The sequence below is a fragment of the Colias croceus genome, chromosome 14 (genome assembly GCF_905220415.1).
Source record: "Colias croceus chromosome 14, ilColCroc2.1".
NCBI lineage: Eukaryota > Metazoa > Arthropoda > Insecta > Lepidoptera > Pieridae > Colias > Colias croceus.
Window position 1 is genome coordinate 9770603 of NC_059550.1, and position 20878 is coordinate 9791480.

At 33.3% G+C, this 20878-nt stretch overlaps 3 protein-coding genes across 5 annotated transcripts in view; 1 reads left to right on the forward strand and 2 right to left on the reverse strand.

Moving 5' to 3' along the window:
- The window catches only part of LOC123697143 (1-phosphatidylinositol 4,5-bisphosphate phosphodiesterase), a 74173-nt gene extending 68714 nt beyond the window's left edge, over nucleotides 1-5459 (reverse strand). For both annotated transcript variants that reach the window (XM_045643561.1, XM_045643562.1), the window contains exon 1: nucleotides 5016-5459. The gene's annotated coding sequence lies outside the window, so the exon portion shown is untranslated. The remainder of the gene's footprint in view (nucleotides 1-5015) is intronic.
- Nucleotides 5460-6847: 1388 nt separating this feature from the next.
- LOC123697330 (PR domain zinc finger protein 5-like) lies at nucleotides 6848-15517 on the reverse strand. Of its 2 annotated transcripts, XM_045643804.1 has the most exons (5): nucleotides 15410-15517; nucleotides 14439-15270; nucleotides 13635-13844; nucleotides 11387-11793; nucleotides 6848-8036 (listed from the first exon to the last, which is right to left on the reverse strand). In XM_045643804.1, the coding sequence occupies exons 2-5, from the start codon at nucleotides 15256-15258 to the stop codon at nucleotides 7347-7349; spliced, it is 2127 nt and encodes a 708-aa protein (XP_045499760.1). In that variant the 5' UTR covers nucleotides 15259-15270; nucleotides 15410-15517; the 3' UTR covers nucleotides 6848-7346. The 2 variants fall into 2 exon arrangements, with proteins under 2 accessions (XP_045499760.1, XP_045499758.1); XM_045643802.1 differs by lacking the exon at nucleotides 15410-15517 and having other exon boundaries at nucleotides 14439-15333.
- On the forward strand, nucleotides 15454-18409 carry LOC123697606 (chymotrypsin-1-like). The gene is made up of 5 exons (XM_045644148.1): nucleotides 15454-15463; nucleotides 16730-16961; nucleotides 17215-17452; nucleotides 17683-17856; nucleotides 18237-18409. Exons 1-5 carry the CDS (start codon nucleotides 15454-15456, stop codon nucleotides 18393-18395), a joined length of 813 nt encoding a protein of 270 aa, XP_045500104.1. The 3' UTR covers nucleotides 18396-18409.
- The last annotated feature ends 2469 nt before the right edge of the window (nucleotides 18410-20878 follow it).

Genomic DNA, 20878 nt, shown 5'->3' on the forward strand with positions numbered 1-20878 from the left:
AAACTGAATGCGCTATTACTCTGTTATTATATTATTTGAACACCGTAACAGGAAAGGTACATATTTAAATACAATTATCATATGAAATGATAAGTCAAGAGGCGTATTCATAACGGAACATTTTTGGAAATACCCGCGTTGTTATGTTTTATTCAAAATGTCTATAGAAACTTGAGTTTGTATCGTATCTGGCTGACCTATAGACTTGACAAGACTAGTCTTAACACTATAGGATTCTAATCCTTTTCTTATTTTCATAAGAAAACGAGCAGAACTATCCTATGTAGTACAATATACCAAAACACTTCATTTTATATGTAACTAGCTTACCGCCCGCGGCTTCGCCCGCTTTGTCTAAAACCTAATAAATTACTTATATATACTAAATCCTTCCTCTTCCTTAAAAAAACCGCATCAAAATCCGTTGCGTAATTTTGAAGATTTAAGCATTCAAAGGGACATAGGGACAGAGAAAGCTTGTTTTATACTATGTAGTGGATTAATGGGATTAATATAATTGTTCTCTTTTTATTGAAGTTTTATGCTCGGTAGTCTGGTAACTACTTGAAAGAACTAAGCGTATCTAAATGTGACCTCTAATCGATTATTTGATTAAGCATAAAATTGACATTTCACCGTTATCCTTATTTATTTCACATAAAATAAACAAGTGGTGAAATAGTAGATCAAAGGAATATCACAATAGTTCTCGACCGAATGCCATTGTTTGAAGTGTCAGTCATGTTAGCCTTTTGAACCGACTTTTAAGAAGGTTAACTATTCGATTTTAGTTTTTGTTAATTGTTTATAACAATTATAAAGTATTTGTTTCGTCATTATTAGATCATACTTCAGTTAAGACACGTTAAGATCAGGGTTAATTCTATAGCAATAGATGCCATGTTTGATACCTACATATTTACATTTTCCATACTAAAATTAATACCATTTTTCATAATTATATTATTTTTATCCACTCATAATTACTATGATTGTGAATAGACTTTATTTTTCCTATAATTTTCTAACGACTAAAATAGATTTTATTTATAGTTACTAATGAGTAATGACCCTATTTATGACGCCCGAGGGTGTCTACTCAATCACACTTTGAATTAGCTTAATGGATGAATTAATTGAAAATTATATTTCCAAGAAAATCAAATACATCTAGGCATAATTCCGACCTTGTAACTTTTTCATAGATAGCATTTTTAGCTTCTATCGCGGGCCTTGAGCGCGGCGACCGAATCGAGAAATTACGTAACGAAAAAACCTCACGCTCCCCACTCCGACGGGCGGAGGTGTGGCTTGAAGGCATAGCATGCAATAGCTTTACCGCGGCAGTCCCCAAGTGCCACACTTCTTTTTTTTAATTTCAAGAAATTTTCGTGTTGATTTTAAAGTTAAAACTCCCAAACGTACCCTACGGTTATTTACCTAGTAGGTATAATTCTACAGTACAGAAAATCTCTGTATCTAATTTCCAGCGTTGATGATAATAATTACGCTGATGATGCAATTAATAAAATACTGACTCTATTAAATTCAAAATTACATTTTAAATTAACAGAAATAGATAAGGAGTTATCTAGTGAACTGTAAATCTAGATATTTTTAACTGTCTACCCTTAGGTCTTACCCCATCTAGGATCTGAACCGTGAAGGGGTTGTGCCCAAGGGTTTAACAGGGCGTAAATGTGCGTAATTATAGATGAGGGTTGGTTTACGCAGATAAAATAAAAGTGGTGATATTTTATGTTGCTATCTTTATGCCAAATAAAATAATGTGTATGCACAGGCATTGCGTCGCGTTTTCACACGCGAACAAAATTGTACCTCCTAAAATGTCAACTTCTTTAAAGATAAGAGATTGATTGATTTATTTATTGTTTCCGTGGAGTTATTCAAAACATGCGGAATCCAAAAAAGCATGAAAATTTTCAAAAATCTATTCAAACTTAAAATATTAAATTGTAATGTACATTCAGAATGAACATCACCTTCTAAGAGTAGTAAAATTGAGAACATTATCGAAGAAATGGAAGCACGAGAAAATTTTAGAACTAAAAGTTTGTAACTGTGGTAAAATTTATCCGTTGGCCGAGTTTCCAACAGTTGCTTCGATGTTTTACAATTTAAATACCCATTTCGTCAACTAGCAGTTATATATACCTAACGCTAGCTGTACTCCGCGGTTATACCCGCAGTGTTTCTGATGATATATACCTAGCCTATAGCCTTCCTTGATAAATGGGCTATCTAACACCGAAATAATTTTTCAAACCGGACCAGTCGTTCCCGAGATTAGCGCGTTCAAACAAACTCTTCAGCTTTATAATATTAGTATAGAAGTAAAGATAAGTATATAGAATCTGGAAATATCTGGAAATTACCATAAATAAAAATCCATAATTCATAGAATACCTACTACAATAATTCAGAGACAATATTTTAAGTGCGGAAGTGATATATGTTTTCGGGGGTAAAGAAGGAATTATTCTAAAAAGGGAGTTGCAGGAAAGAAAACAAGATCCATGAACATGAATTATCTTGCTGGAAGCTGTTTTTGCATTGACAGAACTACATAAATGCAAATGAAAATGAATTGCTGGTGTGTTGTTTTCAATTGCGAAGTTTACCAGATCCAAGATGCGGTAGTTATGTATTGTGTATTACCATTATAAAATATAATTTCTTCTTAGTTACTTGACAGTAAGTATAAGACGAATTTTATGATGTAGGTGCAAAGTTCGTTCAATGAAGTATTTAGGTAATAAATGTAATGACGTCAATATATTATTTAAATACATTTTTTGTTTACTTTAAAATAACATTTTGAAAATTAAAAGTTAAATTTGTCCTCAAATTGAATATCTAGTATAAAATATGTAAAATTCTCAAAAATGTGTTGTATACCTAGTTACTTATAAATTTACGACTTTCGCTTATATTCCATTATTTGTATCTTTACAAGTGCCAAATTGCAATTCCAGGTCAACAGGACGCATTGGTTTCGACGATACATCCTATGGATTCTCTTTTTCTAAAAAAAAGTAATTAACTTAGCCACAGATAATTATGTGCCTATACCTATACCACACCCCGGACACTCCATACAAAATTATTGTTTTGACAGTCACACTGTAAAGACTGCAAATGTGTGTGTTAACTCTTTATGGTTGGCACATTTGTGACTAGCGTAAAAAAAAATTCGCGTTTTTCTGATGAAATACATCCGTAAACAGCACAATATTTAACCATTTTCTACGAAAAACGATAATCACAAATCCAAAATAATAAAATTACTTTAAGTCAATTTGATTAATGTTGTCAATCTTCGTTGCGTTTCGTCTAAGTCGTCGTTGGTATCGTCCATGAGGGTACCATAACATGGCTGATCGTGCGGGGTGAGGTAAGTGTTTAATTTTGGCGGGAGGCGGAGAGTGTCCGTTCTGTAGCGTTTAGCTACTATTATGTATTCTGTGCTTATACCTTAGCTTAGACTATGCTGGAGCTTGTAGGTTTGTCATAATATTATGCTTTCTCTACTTTACGAAAATAAATAAAAAATCCAAAAATATACCAAAATTCAAGTGGCTTTATTATTAAATTTTTCCCACATCGACCCATTATTTATTGCATAATATTTTTTATACAAAAATTGTTATGTTTAATTTAACTTGCAACATAAACCGATTGCATGATACAAACCAGATGTTTCATAAGTAGGTATTCTTTTTCTGTGCGTATGCGCTTATTACAAGGTCTATTTTTGGTCTGCTCTTATTGTAAAGATGTTGAATTTTTATGTCTGGGCTACGTCTGTGTGATATTTAATTTATAGTTCCTTAAAACCTTTAGTTGTAGTATTTGTATGTACATACTTATGCTGAGGAATTTGTTTGTTCGAATCCCCTAGTGGGGTAAGGGGCAGATGCATTATGTACACATCTGTTTCACTGGTCGTTTTTCTTTAGGGACAAGTAGGTGATTAGCCTTCTGTGTCCTGCCAGACAGAGACATTTTTTCTTCGTCTCCAACGGGAATCGAACCCAGGACCCTTCGGTTTTAAACGTGTTAACCACTGCCTCAAGGAGGCGGTCAATCATACTGTACTTAAACAACAATAAAAAATTAAAATAATCGATAATTATTGTCAATAAGTTTTTATGAAATACCTAAACATTATTATAACAATAAGTCATTCACGAATTAAATAGTAATAAAAATTGTTCCTTTATGGTATGGTAATTAACACGTGAATCTTATTATGGCATAGGTAAGTACCTATGTGATGGGATGTTATTGCTTAGTATTTCGATGATGTAGACATACATACTAACAAAATTGTACATTTTTTTAAAGAAATGGTAGGTAATTGGGGCGTGATCTCCAATAGATCATACCGAAGCCAAAAATATAGTTTTTAGAATTTTTTGTAATTTGTAAGAGCAATAAAGTACCTACCTATTAATAAATAAATAAATAAAAAAAATATCGTATTCGAATAGTCGTATCATTCTATTTTATTAAAAAATAATACTTACGACTATTGCAAAAATTGCATTTATTGGACGTCAGACAAGGATAAAAACATTTTGATAAGCATGTCGATCCCACGTCAATTTGTTGTTTGCAAATACTTTAGGTACAGATAATAATAACAAACTTAAATGCACAGTTATTAAATAATCAAAGTTAAAAAGCAATGTTTATTGTTTACAAAAAAATCAATTAGTATCAACGATTCAATGCAACAATAACACCTATTTAACCTACTTTAAACCGCTGTATTTTTTGCTGTAATTTTCGTAAATTTCGTATTTTCTTTGTGGTTATACAATTTAACACTTGGTTATTCGTACATATAATTTTGCCTGACAGTGCTTACACTAAGCAACAACCAAACCGGCCAGCGTTAATAACAAATAAACATTGTATGGCAATCTATTATCGTACGTTGGTCAAACCGAAACGTGACTACTGACTACTTTGGATAATCGTTTACTAACCTTATCACAATGCCAACAACCGCAAACACAATTATCACTAAAACAGCAGTCCACAAACGCAAAACAACACAATATAGGAGCAGAATTATGTCAATAATTTGTTATAATATGCTATCGTTGGTCCGCTGAATTGCGCGCGAAACCCGGCACGCGTGACACAGACAACGCGAACTCGCGGACTGTAAGAAAAGTGGAAATCGGATGTCTATGCTCTATGGCAGGTGACCCGCGCATGCGCGCTCGGCCAAGGTCGCACGTGAAGTCTAGTTTATGGCTTCATGCTGATGATTTACCTTACGGTTGCGAATACGATTTACAATGTGTGAATTAGCGTGAGAGTTGGAGTGCCACACATCTCAATTAGACACGCATTTAAATTGAATTTAGATGTAAGCTATTCATATGCCATAATATGATACACTTCCCAAGAAACTAGGAACTAGAAACTATGCATGAAGGTGCATACCTATATAGTTAATCTTCCCTAGATTACTACCCTTCGTCGATTCGACGACGCGTCACCAAAAAAATCGCTGTAACTTTTACGCGCGCGACCATATGATTTTCTGACTTCAGCTAATCTCAACCAACCCGTTGCGCTTGCGATGGACGGTAGTGCTTTGTGCGTGGAAGGTCCACACGCGCTGTTCCAGCAACCATGGCTCGTCACATCGACGAAGGTTAGTATTAACGTAACTTTTCGTACTATTTAGTTAAGTTAAAATTACGTTATTTTATCTTTTATAATGGCGCCTATTATTTCAATTTTTAGATACGATTCATATGTTAGTTTTAGAAGTTGAAAGCGATAAGGAAGATTCATCTGCGAGAGAGCCTGAAGACCACATTGAGGCTGAAGAAGCATGAAACGGAGGGTGATGATGAAGTTTCTACTGTAAATAAAGAGCAATTTCCAGATCAAAATTATGAGGCAAGTAATAATACATCTCCCCACGTTCTATTGAAGACGAGACAACTATAGCACTTCAGCTGACCCTAGCGATTACAAGACCATCGCGTACCATTCTTCTTGGGAGAGACAAACACATATTATGGTCATCACAACAGTCAAGGTCACAAAGCAGAAGACCTTCAAAGAACATAGATACATAGCACGTGGTCATGTACGCTTTTTTCAAGATATTTTAGATCCTCTTCAATGTTTTTCAGGTATAATTATTGGTGACATTACCTACTGATACTCTGTGGGACTCAATTTCATAAATTTTAAACATGCCAGGAAGAAATAATGTGAAAGTTATAAATGAGACTGAGCAAAGTAATGCTGCTGATGTGCCTCCATAGCAAACTAAAATAAACATATATGCTATATGTCCCTCCGTAAAGCAAAGGTAGACCTAAAAATAGGTGCACAAAGTGCATAAATCGTTGTGTGGGGAACACAAACTTGATGTGTGTCACAAATGTTTTAGATCCTAAGCTATTATCAAAATTATATTTTTAATTAATTTTTCAGATATTATTTTTGTAATTAATAGTTTATTTCGAGCAATTTATAGGTATATATTATATGTACGGAATTTTTCAAAAAATTTAAGAATGTTCATAAATCGTGTAAACTGTGATCTCATTTTGATGACTGTTTGAATTAAAACTATGTTAAAATAAATATTTTCATATTTTTATATGTAGATTAATATCTTGTCCTTAAAATAAAAACATAACTACAAATATATTTTTTTAATTAAACCCCTAAATCCCCTCCAATAAACAGCGTAGACGAAACGACGAAGGTTAGTATTAAACGTCGAAAAATAAGGTTAGTGTTCTAGGGTTAATCTTTACCAAATTTATTATAATAAAAAAACAAATTCAATTCCGAGTTTTATAATATTTTAACCAACAAGATACCTTAGTACCTAATGACAATTTTTTTAAATGAAGCCTAAAATAAATAAGGAACAAAAATAACTTAAAATCTAATGAACAACCTTATTTTCAATAATTTAACAAGAAAAAAAAAACTAGCCTATGGTCTTAATACATTTGCAAAACCGCCACCAAAATAAATAAACAAAAAGGTAAAAAATCCATCTTTATCAAATGTAAAAGAGAATAAGAAAAGATTTAATAAAAAACTTAAACAACAATAATAAATAAATATATAGCTACTACAAGAGATGATAAAATGATTGCACCGCTTGCATTTTAAAAACAAAAACAACAAAAATGAACTTGATTTTTCAAATCAGTCTTTATAACTGCAACGTAAACTCTAAAATAAATTACTTTTACAAATTCCACGACGCTACGATAATACCCGATGCGTCACGGCATGCCAAATTTATAACTAATAACAACATTAAACAACTAGTCGTTAATGTAAAATGGCGACTGCTTTTTATTCAACAATTTAGCGGGCGGGATCTCCATCGAGTGTTGGTCATTGCAATGACGTTTCAGTTCCGAATACTTCCTAAACTTCGACCCGCAAAGTAAACAATCGACGATAATTTTTCTGACGTTGTGTATCTTCCACTCGTGATCCCACTTATCCTTCAGAGACCCGAAGTAGTCCGAGCAGAATCTACATCGAAACCTAGTACTTTCCTTCGAATGATAGGACCTTATGTGTTTATTTAGCATAGATTCGAAATAGAAACTTCTATCGCAATAGAAACAAGGGATCGGCGTATTCTTATTGTGATATTCCATATGTTGCGCTATCATTTTCTTCGAGTGAAATTTGCGCTGGCACAGGTCGCACTGTAAGAACATGGTGCCGTGGATTTTCTTGTGTTTCGAGAAGTTGCTAGAATCGCTGAAGGATTTATCGCAAAAGGTGCACTTGTATAGCGTGAGTTTGGCGTGCTCGCGTAAATGAGCTTTATATTTATCAACTTTAGTGAACGTTTCCGCTTGGCAAACTTCACAGAGGATAGTGAGGGTGCCATTTTTATTAACCGGCGTCTTCGCTAGAGTGCTCCTTATGACATGTTCGATCAAATGACGTTTGAGATCGCTGATACGGTCGAATTTCTTCTTGCACACGTCGCACACCTACGAATAGAAAATGAGCTCAAAATTATATTTCTAGAATAATATTACTAGCTAAAACTTTAAGCTGGGAATAAAGGGATAAGACATTTCTAAAGCAAGTCTAATGCAGAAGCTAAAGAAAATAAATAATCCATATTTAAATTACGAACTTTCCATCAGAATGTCATGAATATTATAATTGGATAGATTTCATATACTAAACAAACTAACTACCCATTTTACGTGTGTAGGTGAAAACCTACTCTTACATGAAATAATCTAACTAAATAAGTGGATGAGGTACTATGAAACAGCCTACAATCCTTTTTGTATGATAAGCTAAGATAAAAAATATGCAAGGATTTACCAGATAGGTGACAGAATTTTCAGCGAATTTCAGCCTTAAGTCTTATTCGCAACCTTGTAGAAACAATATACATTCGTTTTTGCTATTTTTATCCGAAGTAAATTCATGGGCTCAAGTCATGGGAGAAAGCTAGCAAATTGATATACATAGCAATATTTGCTACATTCCGAATCGGTGGTAAATGTTAAAAATATGTAACGACGTTTCAAAAGTGCTTATAAAAGAAGTCTAATTGAATAAATAAATGTTTAAAGTTTATTTGGAAACGAAACCGGTTTTACTTAACCCTTAATTTGGCACCGATAAAAATATTCAAAATATATGAATTTGACAATTTTGTGGTTTTAGGAGTATGTCATAAAGTTCTCGAAAAATGAAAAAAAAAATCTACCATAGCCCACTGCTGGGAAAACCTGTGTCCGTCACAGCGGACACTGCCAAATTACGGAAAATAAAAACCACAGCTATTTTTATGTTTTTTTACTAAAGAAAAATACAGAAATGAAAATTTTAGAACTATTTGATACCGAAGTACAGTTTATTTTGTATGAAGTTAAAAAAAAACCAATTCAAGTTTATTTTGTATGAAAATTTAAAAAAAAGTCTCTAAATTCTTCTTCTGTTAGTTGAATTGACTTGCCGGTTTTTTTAACTGAATATAAGTTTGTCTGCTCTACGATACTAGTAAAATATCTAGAGACAAAAAGGTGAAGGAAACTCAAAGGTGAATCATCTTCTGGCATGTCTATGTAATCATCCTCCTCACCTTCTTCTATTGTCGCTTGGTGACGGAATTGAGTTACTCTCCAATAATTAATTGTAAGTCAGCTGATTTTTTTTGTTTTTTTGGTCTTTTGGCTTTGAGTGTAGGTGGTTTCCTAGATCTTATTTTTCGGGGTGCTAATCAAGAAGCTATTGGTGTTATAGGCGTTGCAATCAATCAAGGAATAGCAGATAGGGACTGAACATTTTCAAAAATGGACTCGCCAATTTCACGCACGAAAGAATCTGGTCATCAGCAGGTCTATCAGAATCTTCGGAGTGTAATTCTTCATCGACGGACGTATCTATTGTTACGTTAGCAAGGGAAGATGGTGCAGATGGTGCAGGAGAAAACAGGGGGGTGGAAGAATTAGTACGTGCTTCATGCAATTGAGTTTCCGAATCTGATATTTCGCTAGCATGGGAAGGTGTATGTTCATTCGGCACTAAATCAATAATTATACTTGCGCGATTAGGCTGTTGGCAATGAAAAAAAATCCAAACTCACACACACACATTTTGACGGTGTCCGCCGCAGCGGACATAGTAATAAAGTGGTACTTTTCTATACAATTAGCAATGTCCGCTGTGACGGACAAAACATTTCGGTTACAAATAAATACCATAAAAATGTAATAAAGTGTGTATGTTTTTGTAAATAATGATTGATATGTTTATGATCTAATAAATAAATATAAAATTCAATTCGTTTTTCGACAAAAAATAAGAAAAATAATTATAAATACCTTGAGGAAAACAGGTGGCCGCCTTTTCGCAGACATTTTGCGTCCCAACTGACATATGCAATGTTGTCACAATAATTGCTTAATTTTTTACTATTTGTTTATGGTATAAATAAACATTTAATCGATTAAAAATCGATGAACATGAAATAAAAACTTGACAGGATTTATTTTAAATAAGTGTCCGTCACACCGGACTATACCAAATTAAGGGTTAAACGACGTATTTAAAAATAAACTAAAAACTGATCAACGCAACCAAGGCTATTTATAAAATAACTTTCTCTATATTAACTACGAATACTTTAATACAATATCCTATGGCATTGACCTCAATCTAGTAATACGTAAATTAATTAATATCATTATACTTTAATCACTAATCACTAATTGGAACAAGAAATTGTTTGTAGATAACCATTTCGATTGTTGAATCATTTCTCATATCGGATGTTAAACCCATATTTAATTTATCAACAATACTATCTTTATTTTAAAGAGGTCAAACTTGTGAGGGGTATTCATTTGTATGAGGTTATTTGTACGATTGATTTTTATCGATTTTTCGTTCGAGTATTAAGTATATAATATGTATTCTGATATGTGACTAAACATATCCTACAAATATTATAAATGCTAAAGTTTGTGAGGATCGATGGATGGATGTTTGTTACTCTTTTACGCAAATACCTACTACTGAACTGATTACAATGAAATTTGGTATGTAGTTAGGTGAAGACCTAGGCTGAATAAGACATTGGCTATTTTTTTATCCCGGAAATCGCACAGGAAAGGGAACTATTCGGGTGCGGGTAGGTATATTATGATCATAATAATATGAAGAAATTCGTTGAAACTAACTACGAAGATTTCCCGTTTTTAACAACAAAATAATCGTAGTATCTTTAGAGTGATGACCGTATGAATAATATTTTAGTTATGATGACCATAGCCAGTAGGTAATTTATCATTCTTGAATAACTGACCTCGCATGTTATTTAAAACGCGTTAACTGTAGTTCGGAAGTGCCTTGTCAAGATCTCTAACTAGAGTCGTTAAACTTTCCTAAGGAGCTGGAATCGGGATACGATGTAACTTTGTAATCAATGATGTTGAAATAATAAAGGAAATAAGGGTGGTATCGTAGTTATAAATTAAGAAAGCAAGGTAGAAAAGTGGCACAAAAAATTACAAAGAATTATAAATAACGATAACCAGTTTCGAAATGTAAACCGAAAGTAACTTTGAATAGGAAATGAAAAAAAAAATCATTATCACGCAAAAAAACTCCAGAACGACTTATCACTTAACTGACTTAAATGGAACTGTACATAACAGGTTATTTAATTCAACATGTGTGCTCGAATTAATAAAACAAAAAAAAAACTAAACTAATAAATATGCACTTAAGTCGCCAATAAATATTCCCAAAATCCCGCAAAACGCCTCACTCTTCCTCTCCCTCCCCTCTTAAAATTAAAGTAAAAAAAAGCAATCACCTTTCGACATCTAGTGTTCTTATTCCACTTGGACCGTACCAGGAACATCTTATTGGACATCACTTTCTGTATCACGGAGTTCGCTTCAGCTACATCCCTCTCCCCCACTCTGTAGTCCACCACACAATCACTATCCAAACTGCACTCCGAGTCACTCCTCACGTTATGCAAGCCAATATGAGCCTTATAGTCCTCATACTCCTCTGTGGTATATTCACAGTAATTGCACGTGAACTTAAAGTGCTTTTTGTTTATATGGTCCTGTAGCGCAACGTCGCCAGAAAAGGACTTGTTGCAGTAATGGCAGGCGTGTTTCCGAGTGTGAATCTTGGTGTGGTTACGAAGAGTGAATTTTGAGGCGAATACCTTGTGGCACTTGCCACATTCTAGCTCTGGATCGCCGTGACCTGGAAGAATCAAATATAGTTGTGCACTAGCGCCGCCCCGCGGAAAAAGCAAAAACAAAATGGTTTAGCAATTTAAAAATTCGTTTTTTTAATGAGCCTATATGTATATGACCTGGGGTTAAATATTTTTATTACAAATTTTATCTAAATCAGAGCCGTGGCTAAGCAGTGAAAGCATTACAGACAGACAGACTAAAATTTATAACATTATTATGGAACATCACGGCATTTTGAAAGAAAAGGTAAATAAATAATAGGTACAATGCAATAAGCTCAGAGCATTATTATCTACAGTTACATGAATGTTCCTTTTCTGCAATACATTAAAATACCTTATATAAATTATTTAAATTTTTAAATGACTGAAGTAGGAAATAACATAAAATTGATCAAGCCATTTTGAATTCATAAATTGATTACCTAGCTTACCTGACCTACCTTAGTCCACATAGATAAATATTAAACAAACACAATATCTTTTATTAAATTTATCAGGAATTTCCAAGCTCAGTGTTATCTTGTCAGAGAAATATGTACCTATACCAATAATAATTAGAATACATAATAATAAATATTCATAAACCATAATATCATCTATCATAGATCTTAGATTTTAAATTAACACTTTGACAGCGGATCACGTCCGACGTACGTGGCGCTTATTTTATGCTAATTAGCCGCATACATAATGAGCGTACCATTCTGGGCGCGCCGGCACTTTTTGACCATTTTGTTAGTTTCATAGAAAAAAAACTATAATAGTTGCGGCCGTGATTTTTTTTTCATTGTATTGAAGATATTTTATATTATTATATAAAATAATAAAAACATGTGTAATTGTATTTTTTTTATTATAAAATCAACTTAGAATGAGGCACGTTTTCAAAAAAAAAAAAAACTCTAACATCAATATTTTTCGAATTTTATGACGTGTAGTCTTTCCTGGTGTGGTATTTTTTGAAGCACGGGTCATAACACAAGGGCACGTTGCAATCTGGGCAGTAAGACTAGACCTGTTCTTCTAATCCTTGACCGCCCCCTTGTCCTTATCGGTGCTTGGTATGTCTTCTGGTATGTTCCTGCTCGGGTATGTCCTCATCACTAACTTCTAATTGTTCTTGACCGGCTCTAAACTCGTCTATTGCCTCTGAAAAACAAAACATGTAGGTACTTATTCAAAACCAAAAGCAATTACGATCTTACAAAAATACAAGTAAATCAATAGCTTACCTTCAGTTTCTATTATCGTGGTGTTCTCCTCAATATCCGAATCCTCATCATTTTGCAAAATGTCAATAATATCTCTAGTTTCTCTTTCTGAATCCAGACGAAATCGTCGTCGCGAAGTCATTTCGCGCCAAAAATTGTCACACGTCTCGATCGCTTAGGCAACTGGCGCGCGAGAGTCGAGTGTCGACCCGGCTCGTGCGATCCTTTGTTTCCCGCACCCCACACACCGCAAGTATTTGAAGTGCGTTTGTGTGTGTAGCCAAAACATTCATCTAAGCTTTGACATGACGCGGATCACGCTTACAGGCCGTTGTTTTAAAGTAAACAGTATTGAAATTCACACACGTACGCAGTACGTGATCAGCGTCTCTAACAAAAAAACTGTCACGGACAGGGGACGTGATCGGCTGTCAGAGATTGGAAATAAATAAAATACTTAGCTGTCAAAGTGTTAAATAATTGAGCAATCACTACACATTCACAAACATTCCAATAAGAACTTCCTTCAATAAGTTACAATACAAAGTAATTACATATTTCCTATATCTATATAAAATCCTCTGATTAATTTTAACACCAAAAAACATCACTAAAAATAACTTTCAACTTACCCAAACAATGTTGTTCAAATTTCGATTGAGTTTTCAAATTCTTTTTACAATAAGTGCAATTGAATTTTATATTATCTTCATCATTAATAGTCGAGGCTTTAGGGCTCTTATGGCTTGAAACCATGTGCTGTTTGAATGTTGTTATTTGATCAAATATCTGCTTGCATTTGTCACACTGGTACTTTTTGTTCATTATATTATTGGTGGTGTCTGAAAAATGTGCATGGGAATTTGAACTTTATGAACATAATGTGACTTGTGAGAATATAGTATTTTATATTTTTTACAGTATATATTTTTTTAACTTGCAATATAGTTATATACTTTCAGTAATATACATATTAATAAGAAATAACTGAAAGAAAAATATATTTTAATACTAAGTCATGCCTTAGTCATGGATTCATCTAGAATTAAGAAATTAATTAATTAACCCATTGACCACCGAGCGGCCCAATGAGACCACGACACAATAGATTTTCTATTGTGTGATTCCGGGGGCTGAGGGATTAAGAATTTATTAAACAAATTTAATTGCACTTACTTAAATCTATATAAATGTCTTTAAACCTTTAAATCTATGTTAATTTTAATCCAACTGCTAATTATGATAGCTTGTTTTTAATAGTAATTAATGTTTGAGGAATATTATTTATATATTTATCTTAATTTATCTGAATAATAATAAATACATACTGTATTATAAAAATTAAACTTAAATAAGCAATATAAAACCTGATGTAAGTCATAAAAATAAATAGCAATTGATTGTTATTAATAATTTAATATGCAAAATATACATACCAACGACCACATCACTATCTGTACATTCCAACGAGGGATCATTGATTGCTATATTCTGTATTGTCTGACCGAACTGTGAATCATGTCCTAAGTACAAGATAGTCCGTTGCTGTTTCGACAATGACTGTATATCTTTGGACATTAACTGTCTTAGAGCACTATCGTTACTCTGAATATCTATGTACTTCAGTTCCTCCCTCGCTTTATTCTCTTTAGCAGTAATTATATCATCAGAAAGCTGGGAGAGATAAACACCACACTGTAATTCATCATCTTCATAACTAGTCTGATTGTTTGTGTCCACCGAATGACTCTTTCTAAACTTCTTGTGCTCAAACTCTTCTGGCGCTGCATATTGAATGGATTTGTTGCAGTTAAATACATTCTGGGTAATGTATGTGCTATGCTGTTCCACCGTTATGTGACTTGAGTGTGATTCTTGATAAATAGAATATTTCTCTTGGGCCTCTGTTGTATTGTAGTTGTTATATACATATGGGCTCCTCGCTGGGTCAATCCAGACTTGTGACTGGTTGTAAGAAGAGTCATTGTGATTGCTTTCACTTACAGTAGCGTTTTGGATGGAATCAGAAGAATTTGAATCTTCGTTGATATTATAACTGTCTACGAGTTTTACATTGCAGTAGCCCGAGTAAATACACATGACGTTCCCTTCTGCGTCCAACGACGTAACATTTAAATCGAGGATTAATTTACCGGTAACTTCCAAGTTTGTTTCCAAAACCGTACACTTTTTGGGAATGAGGAGCACTGGATACGGTTCTTCCGATACCGTAGCAAGCACTTCTTCTTCGTCCATTTTTTGTTAAAACTACGACACAAGAAAAAATACATTGTTTTTTGTTAACCGGCGTTTTGATGCTATCAAATCTTTCAGCAGAGCAATTATAAGGTAAACAAATTACGAAAATACCCCTTGCGTTTTTTAAATTAATAAAAATTTAACTTACCACGTGTTACGACGGTGTCTCGAAGAAATTCCTCTAGTAAAAGAATGATTGAAGGCAGGCATAATTACTTTTAAGTTCAATCTACCTTCAAGTTTAAAATTAATGAAGTAGGTAGGTCAGTGCCTGTAAAATTTATACTTTATAGCGTAGACCTTGTAACTACCTATAATAAATGATACTTATTTTTATTTGAAATTGAAACCTGTAATTTTGAACTAGTTATTAATTTTAGATATATCCAAATATGTACACACCTATTGTTTTTTATTTAAATAAAAAAAAAGCACTTGAATTTTTTTATTTAAAAATCGAATTTAGATTTCGAAGATCATAAGTCACAACTTAAATATTAAACTCTAATTTCAATAAGTTAAGGTTCATTTCAGACTTTTACGTTCTTTTGACAGTTACGATCATATGACACAAGCACAATTTACGGTGTTTATAATTTTTCTGTTCCATTAGGGCAGTGTTTCATGGATGTGATGATTATAAAATATATGTGGAGTTTCTCTCTAATAAACCAATCGCTATGTCTTAATAAAAATAAAAATATTATTATGCTATTGCATAGCTTCTATCGCGGAGCGCGGGGACCGAATCGAGAAATTCCGTAACGAAAAAACCTTACGCTCCCCACTCCGACGAGCACGGAGGCGTCTTAATTTGTTATAAGTTATTCAATACTTAATCACCAGCTGTTTTTTAGTGAGAAAATATAAAATTAAATCCATTCCATGCTTTTCCAATATCCTTAACCTTAGCCCTAAACTAGATTGTAGGTATGTTACATAAGTGTAGATAACAATTTTATTTAGGGTTATTGCGTTTGCATTTCCCTTGAGGGTTTTGAGCCCAAGGCATATTATATTTTGTGTGTATAGAGACTTTACTGTATACATACATATTAAAATATGTAAAAACAGTAGTCAACGGGCAAGTTGAAATTGCAATACTTAAATAAAATGAAAACTTGTTTTATCAGCATTTTTTTTTATTGTTGTCTGTAATCAATACCTAACAAAATCAAAGTCAAGGTCGGGAGGATTCATTAACACAACCATATCTATTCAGATAATTAATCACACATTTAATATAAATATGGGACTTTCTCACGTGGAATTTATATGTATCTTACAACTGCAAGAAACAAATACTTCAATATGTTCTCTAAGCTTACAATAACCGTGTTGTTAATTTCACTCATTACGTGGGCAAAAGGTTTAAATAAAAAAAAAACCCAATAGTCGATAGTTTACAATTAGAATCAGAATAGAATTAAACCCCATACGAAACTTATAACAAATTTTAATTTTTTAGGAAGTCCATTAGAAAACCGATCCAAATACGTCATAAAAGAGTTACAAGACCAAACATCTCGGATCGTTGGCGGCGAAGATGCACCTTACGGCTCCGCCAGACACATGGTAGGATTGCTGGTGGGTACCGCTCTCAAGTGGTTTACTTGTGGAGGCTCCATTATAACCCAGAAACACGTATTAACTGCTGCCCATTGCGTAGAACCCAATATCGCCTGGGGTGAACTGCTTCCGTGAGTATATGGCTTTATTAAAAAAAAAAGACATTATCATTGTCTATGGAATTTCGAATAATTTTGAATTTATTGAAAGTATAGTTACTTCGTTGATAAAGATATGATTGAAAAGATACTGTGTTATAAAATTTAAGAAACTATGAATAAATTGCAGTAGGTAGCTAAATACGCATGAGTACAATAATTTTAGATTTTTAATTACAGGAAACTTTTTCTATAATATTGTAACCGCCAAATATTTTTCTTTCAGATCTTTCCATGGTGTTGTTGGTACACATTATTGGAATAAAACAGATAATACCGAAATAAGATTCAAAGGGTACGCTATTCACCCCGGTTGGTCGTGGATCACTTTAAAGAACGACATATCCGTGCTGACGACTGCCAAACAAATTGAGTTTAATGCCCGCGTTGGCGCCATTTCGCTGAGTACAAATTTCGTGCACGGAAGAATAAATTCTTTTGTTACGGGATGGGGCAATCTTGAAGTGAGTTTGAAGTGAATTCCGTTTGTTTTAAATTCACTATTTTTCACATTTTTTTTTTCTTACAACTAGTTAAGTACTAGTTACCATTATTTTTTTTAAATTTCCCGCCATTCGCCGTTCCAAACTAAAAATAAATTAAGAAAATGATTATTTACCAAAGCATTACATTTGTTTTTAATGTCTTTACGTATCAAAACGTGGTCATTGGCTGATACAAATTTTATTTACAGCTTTTCGGCGAAACTCCGCATAGACTGCAAATTCTTCGTGTCAGTACAATATCAAACAAGGAGTGTGCAATCAGGTTGTGGTGGGAAGAAAATGTGGACGGAATAAGAGCGCCGCCATTTGATGGAGCTTTGGAAATCTGTACTCTGCATTCCTATGGTCATGGGATGTGTCATGTAAGTGATTTTGATTTAAAAAAAAATATTTTTTTAAGGATCTTATTAGATCTTATTGCAAGGATTCTACATAAATCAGTTTGGTCATCAATAGAAGTAATTTTTTAGATTTTTTTCTCATTTACGACATCTAGAATTTAACTTGTTTAACAAGCACAATAGGTAGGTATGTTTTTTATTTAAAAAAAAAATATCGGACATTTAGTATAGTGCAGAATTTTCATATTCGTTTTTTTTATTAATATTTAATGGCACAAACTAATTGTTTTCAGCGCCATCTAATGTTGATGCCTGCGGATCAAAATTTGTATCCCATTTTTACCCGAGAATAATACCCTTTTTACCAGATAATAAAATAAAGATGTCTATTTTATTTACAGGGTGATTCGGGCAGTGCATTAGTGGATCAAAAGACTAAACAACAGATCGGTATTGTGTCCTGGGGCTTCCCTTGCGCCCGGGGAGCACCTGACTTCTTCGTCAGAGTTAGCGCTTTTATTGGCTTCATCAGGAAAAGCGTTGGTATTAGGAACCTATAAGGTCTTGTGGCCTACGTGGACTTGTTATAAAATATTTTTATGTAAAATAAATATGGTCTGTTTGTATTTTGTACGTTTTATTTTATTTTTCGTCGATATTCAATTGTCGTTAATCATATATTTTATTGTTCTTAATTAACCTTAATATGTGAATAGTTTAGCCAGTTATTATTTCAGTAAAAGATATTGAAATTATTGAATTATTTATTTTCATTAATTACTAGCTGTGCCGCGCGGTTTCACCCTCGTGGCTCCGCTCGTGTTGGTCTTACTATAATATTACTCGTGGTTATTGTAGCTTTCGAATGGTGAGAGAATTTTTAAAATCGGTCCAGTAGTTTATGAGCCTATTCGTTACAATCAAACAAAGTTTTCCTCTTTATAATATTGTAGATTACGACTATGACGACTAAATACCAATGCTCTAGTCACAATGAACCTTCAAAAATACAAAATTTAATATCGAACTGAAATGAAATTGCATTTTACGCATTACCTACTAAAACTGAAAAACATACAAATGTCAATAACAATTCGAGGTCAAAGGATAAAAAAATAGGCACATCGCGATTTACACTGAAAGGGTAAGTTTGATCATAAAATTACTTCAGACCTATTTAGGTGTCGAGCGATATAAGAAACGCATGCACTGTGCATATTATATATTAATTAATTTTTTAATATGTCAGAAACGGGCACAGTATACTTAATCTTAGGCCTAAGCTAATGTTAGCTACATTTGGTAAAATGCAATAGGTACCTGGTACATGCTTAGGGTAAATAATATCTATCGACCTTTTTTATAGATTCGATATTTCATGATATAACTACAATTTTTTGGTCAAAAGTAATTATATTATGATAAAACTTACCGTTTTGGTGAAAATCATGACAAACCTCTTTAATCATTTAATTTTTTTTATTTCCAAGTAACTATCGGAATGACGGATTTTTATTTTTTATTTTAATTGTGTTTTGAACAATTTTTCAAAATTTTGTTGGATTTTCGTCGTTGTCATTGTCGTCGTTGACAGTGTGGTCGAACCATTAGCAAAACATCGCTAATATCACTGTTCAGTGCTGTGGTTCAGTGCTAATATCAATAATTATACCTACTCGATAACGGATTCTATTCTTTAGCATTTCTCCCATTAGTCTGTAGAGAAAGTACTCAGAATTAGTTAGAATGGTTAGAATACTGAAGAGAGCAAATTTTGCTGAAAAGAAACAATATGATATATCCCTTTCACCAACCACGACAGGGAATTTAACTAGACCTTATTCAATGCTTTTCCAATAACCTTTGCGTTCACATTTCCCCTGAGAGCTTAAATTCAACACGCAACTTAAAAGTATGTATAAGTAGGTAGATAGGCTTTTATTAAAATTAAATTTGAAAATTCTTCTTATCGTAGCAACTCGCACTAGATTAATCTATACTAATATTATAAAGCTAAAGAGTTTGTTTGTTTGTTTGTTTGAACGCGCTAATCTCGGGAACTACTGGTCCGATTTGAAAAATTCTTTCGGTGTTAGATAGTTCATTTATCGAGGAAGGCTATAGGCTATATACCATCACGCTACGACCAACAGGAGAGGAGCCACGGGGGTGAAACCGCGCGGAGCGGCTAGTTAATTAATAGAGATAGGAAGGCGAATAGGGGAATTTTCGGTAATACTCGAGCGTAACTAACTGGCTAACCACCCGCGGCTTCGCCCGCGTTTTCAAAGAAAAACTCGCACTGTTCCCGTTCCCGTGGGATTTCTGGGATAAAACCTATCCTATGTGTTAATCCAAGTTACCCTCTATATGTGCTAAATTTCATTGTAATCGGTTCAGTATCATTTGCGTGAAAAAGTAACAAACAAACATAAATACACATACTTGACTTGGGCTATACCTATCGAAAGTTAAAAAAGTTTCATTTCACAAAAAGTGTATTGTGTAAAGGCACCTAATATAAAGGAAGCATGTATTGTATATGTATGGTGGATAAATCATGTGTTGTAGAAACTTGGTAACTGACAAGTTCAAAAAATTTATAATACCATTCCTTGTTTTATCAACATTTTTATTGTTGTCTACAACAACAAGTCAATGTCAAGGTCAAAAGGATTCATTAGCACAACCATATCTATTTTGATATAAATTAATCACACATTTAATATAAATATGGGACTTTCTCATATGGCATTTATATGCTTCTAAAAACTGCAGTAAACAATTACTTCAAAATGTTCTGCAAACTTATAATAATAACATTACTTATTTCTCTTTTTACGGGGACAAAAGGTAAAGAACAGAGACCTAACACAGTGTACCTAACACAGTGTAATAAGTTTTTAATTAAGGTATTTTGTAAAATATAATACAGAATTCGAAATTATCTATATTTTTAACCGACTTCAAAAAAAAGTAGGAGTTTATCAATTCGGCGTGTATATTTTTTTGCTGTATTTTCGAGTGCTTTGTAGTTAACCTT

Coding starts and splice junctions, on each gene's coding strand:
- LOC123697330 (XM_045643804.1), bottom strand. CDS start 15,258: ATGGACGAAGAAGAAGTGCTTGCTACGGTATCGGAAGAACCGTATCCA. Junction 11,794..13,634: donor ATTTGAACAACATTGTTTGG/GTAAGTTGAAAG, acceptor TGATTCTTCCAG/GTCACGGCGATCCAGAGCTA. Junction 8,037..11,386: donor AGAACACTAGATGTCGAAAG/GTGATTGCTTTT, acceptor TTCTATTCGTAG/GTGTGCGACGTGTGCAAGAA.
- LOC123697606 (XM_045644148.1), top strand. Junction 17,453..17,682: donor CGGGATGGGGCAATCTTGAA/GTGAGTTTGAAG, acceptor TTTTATTTACAG/CTTTTCGGCGAAACTCCGCA. Junction 17,857..18,236: donor ATGGTCATGGGATGTGTCAT/GTAAGTGATTTT, acceptor TTTTATTTACAG/GGTGATTCGGGCAGTGCATT.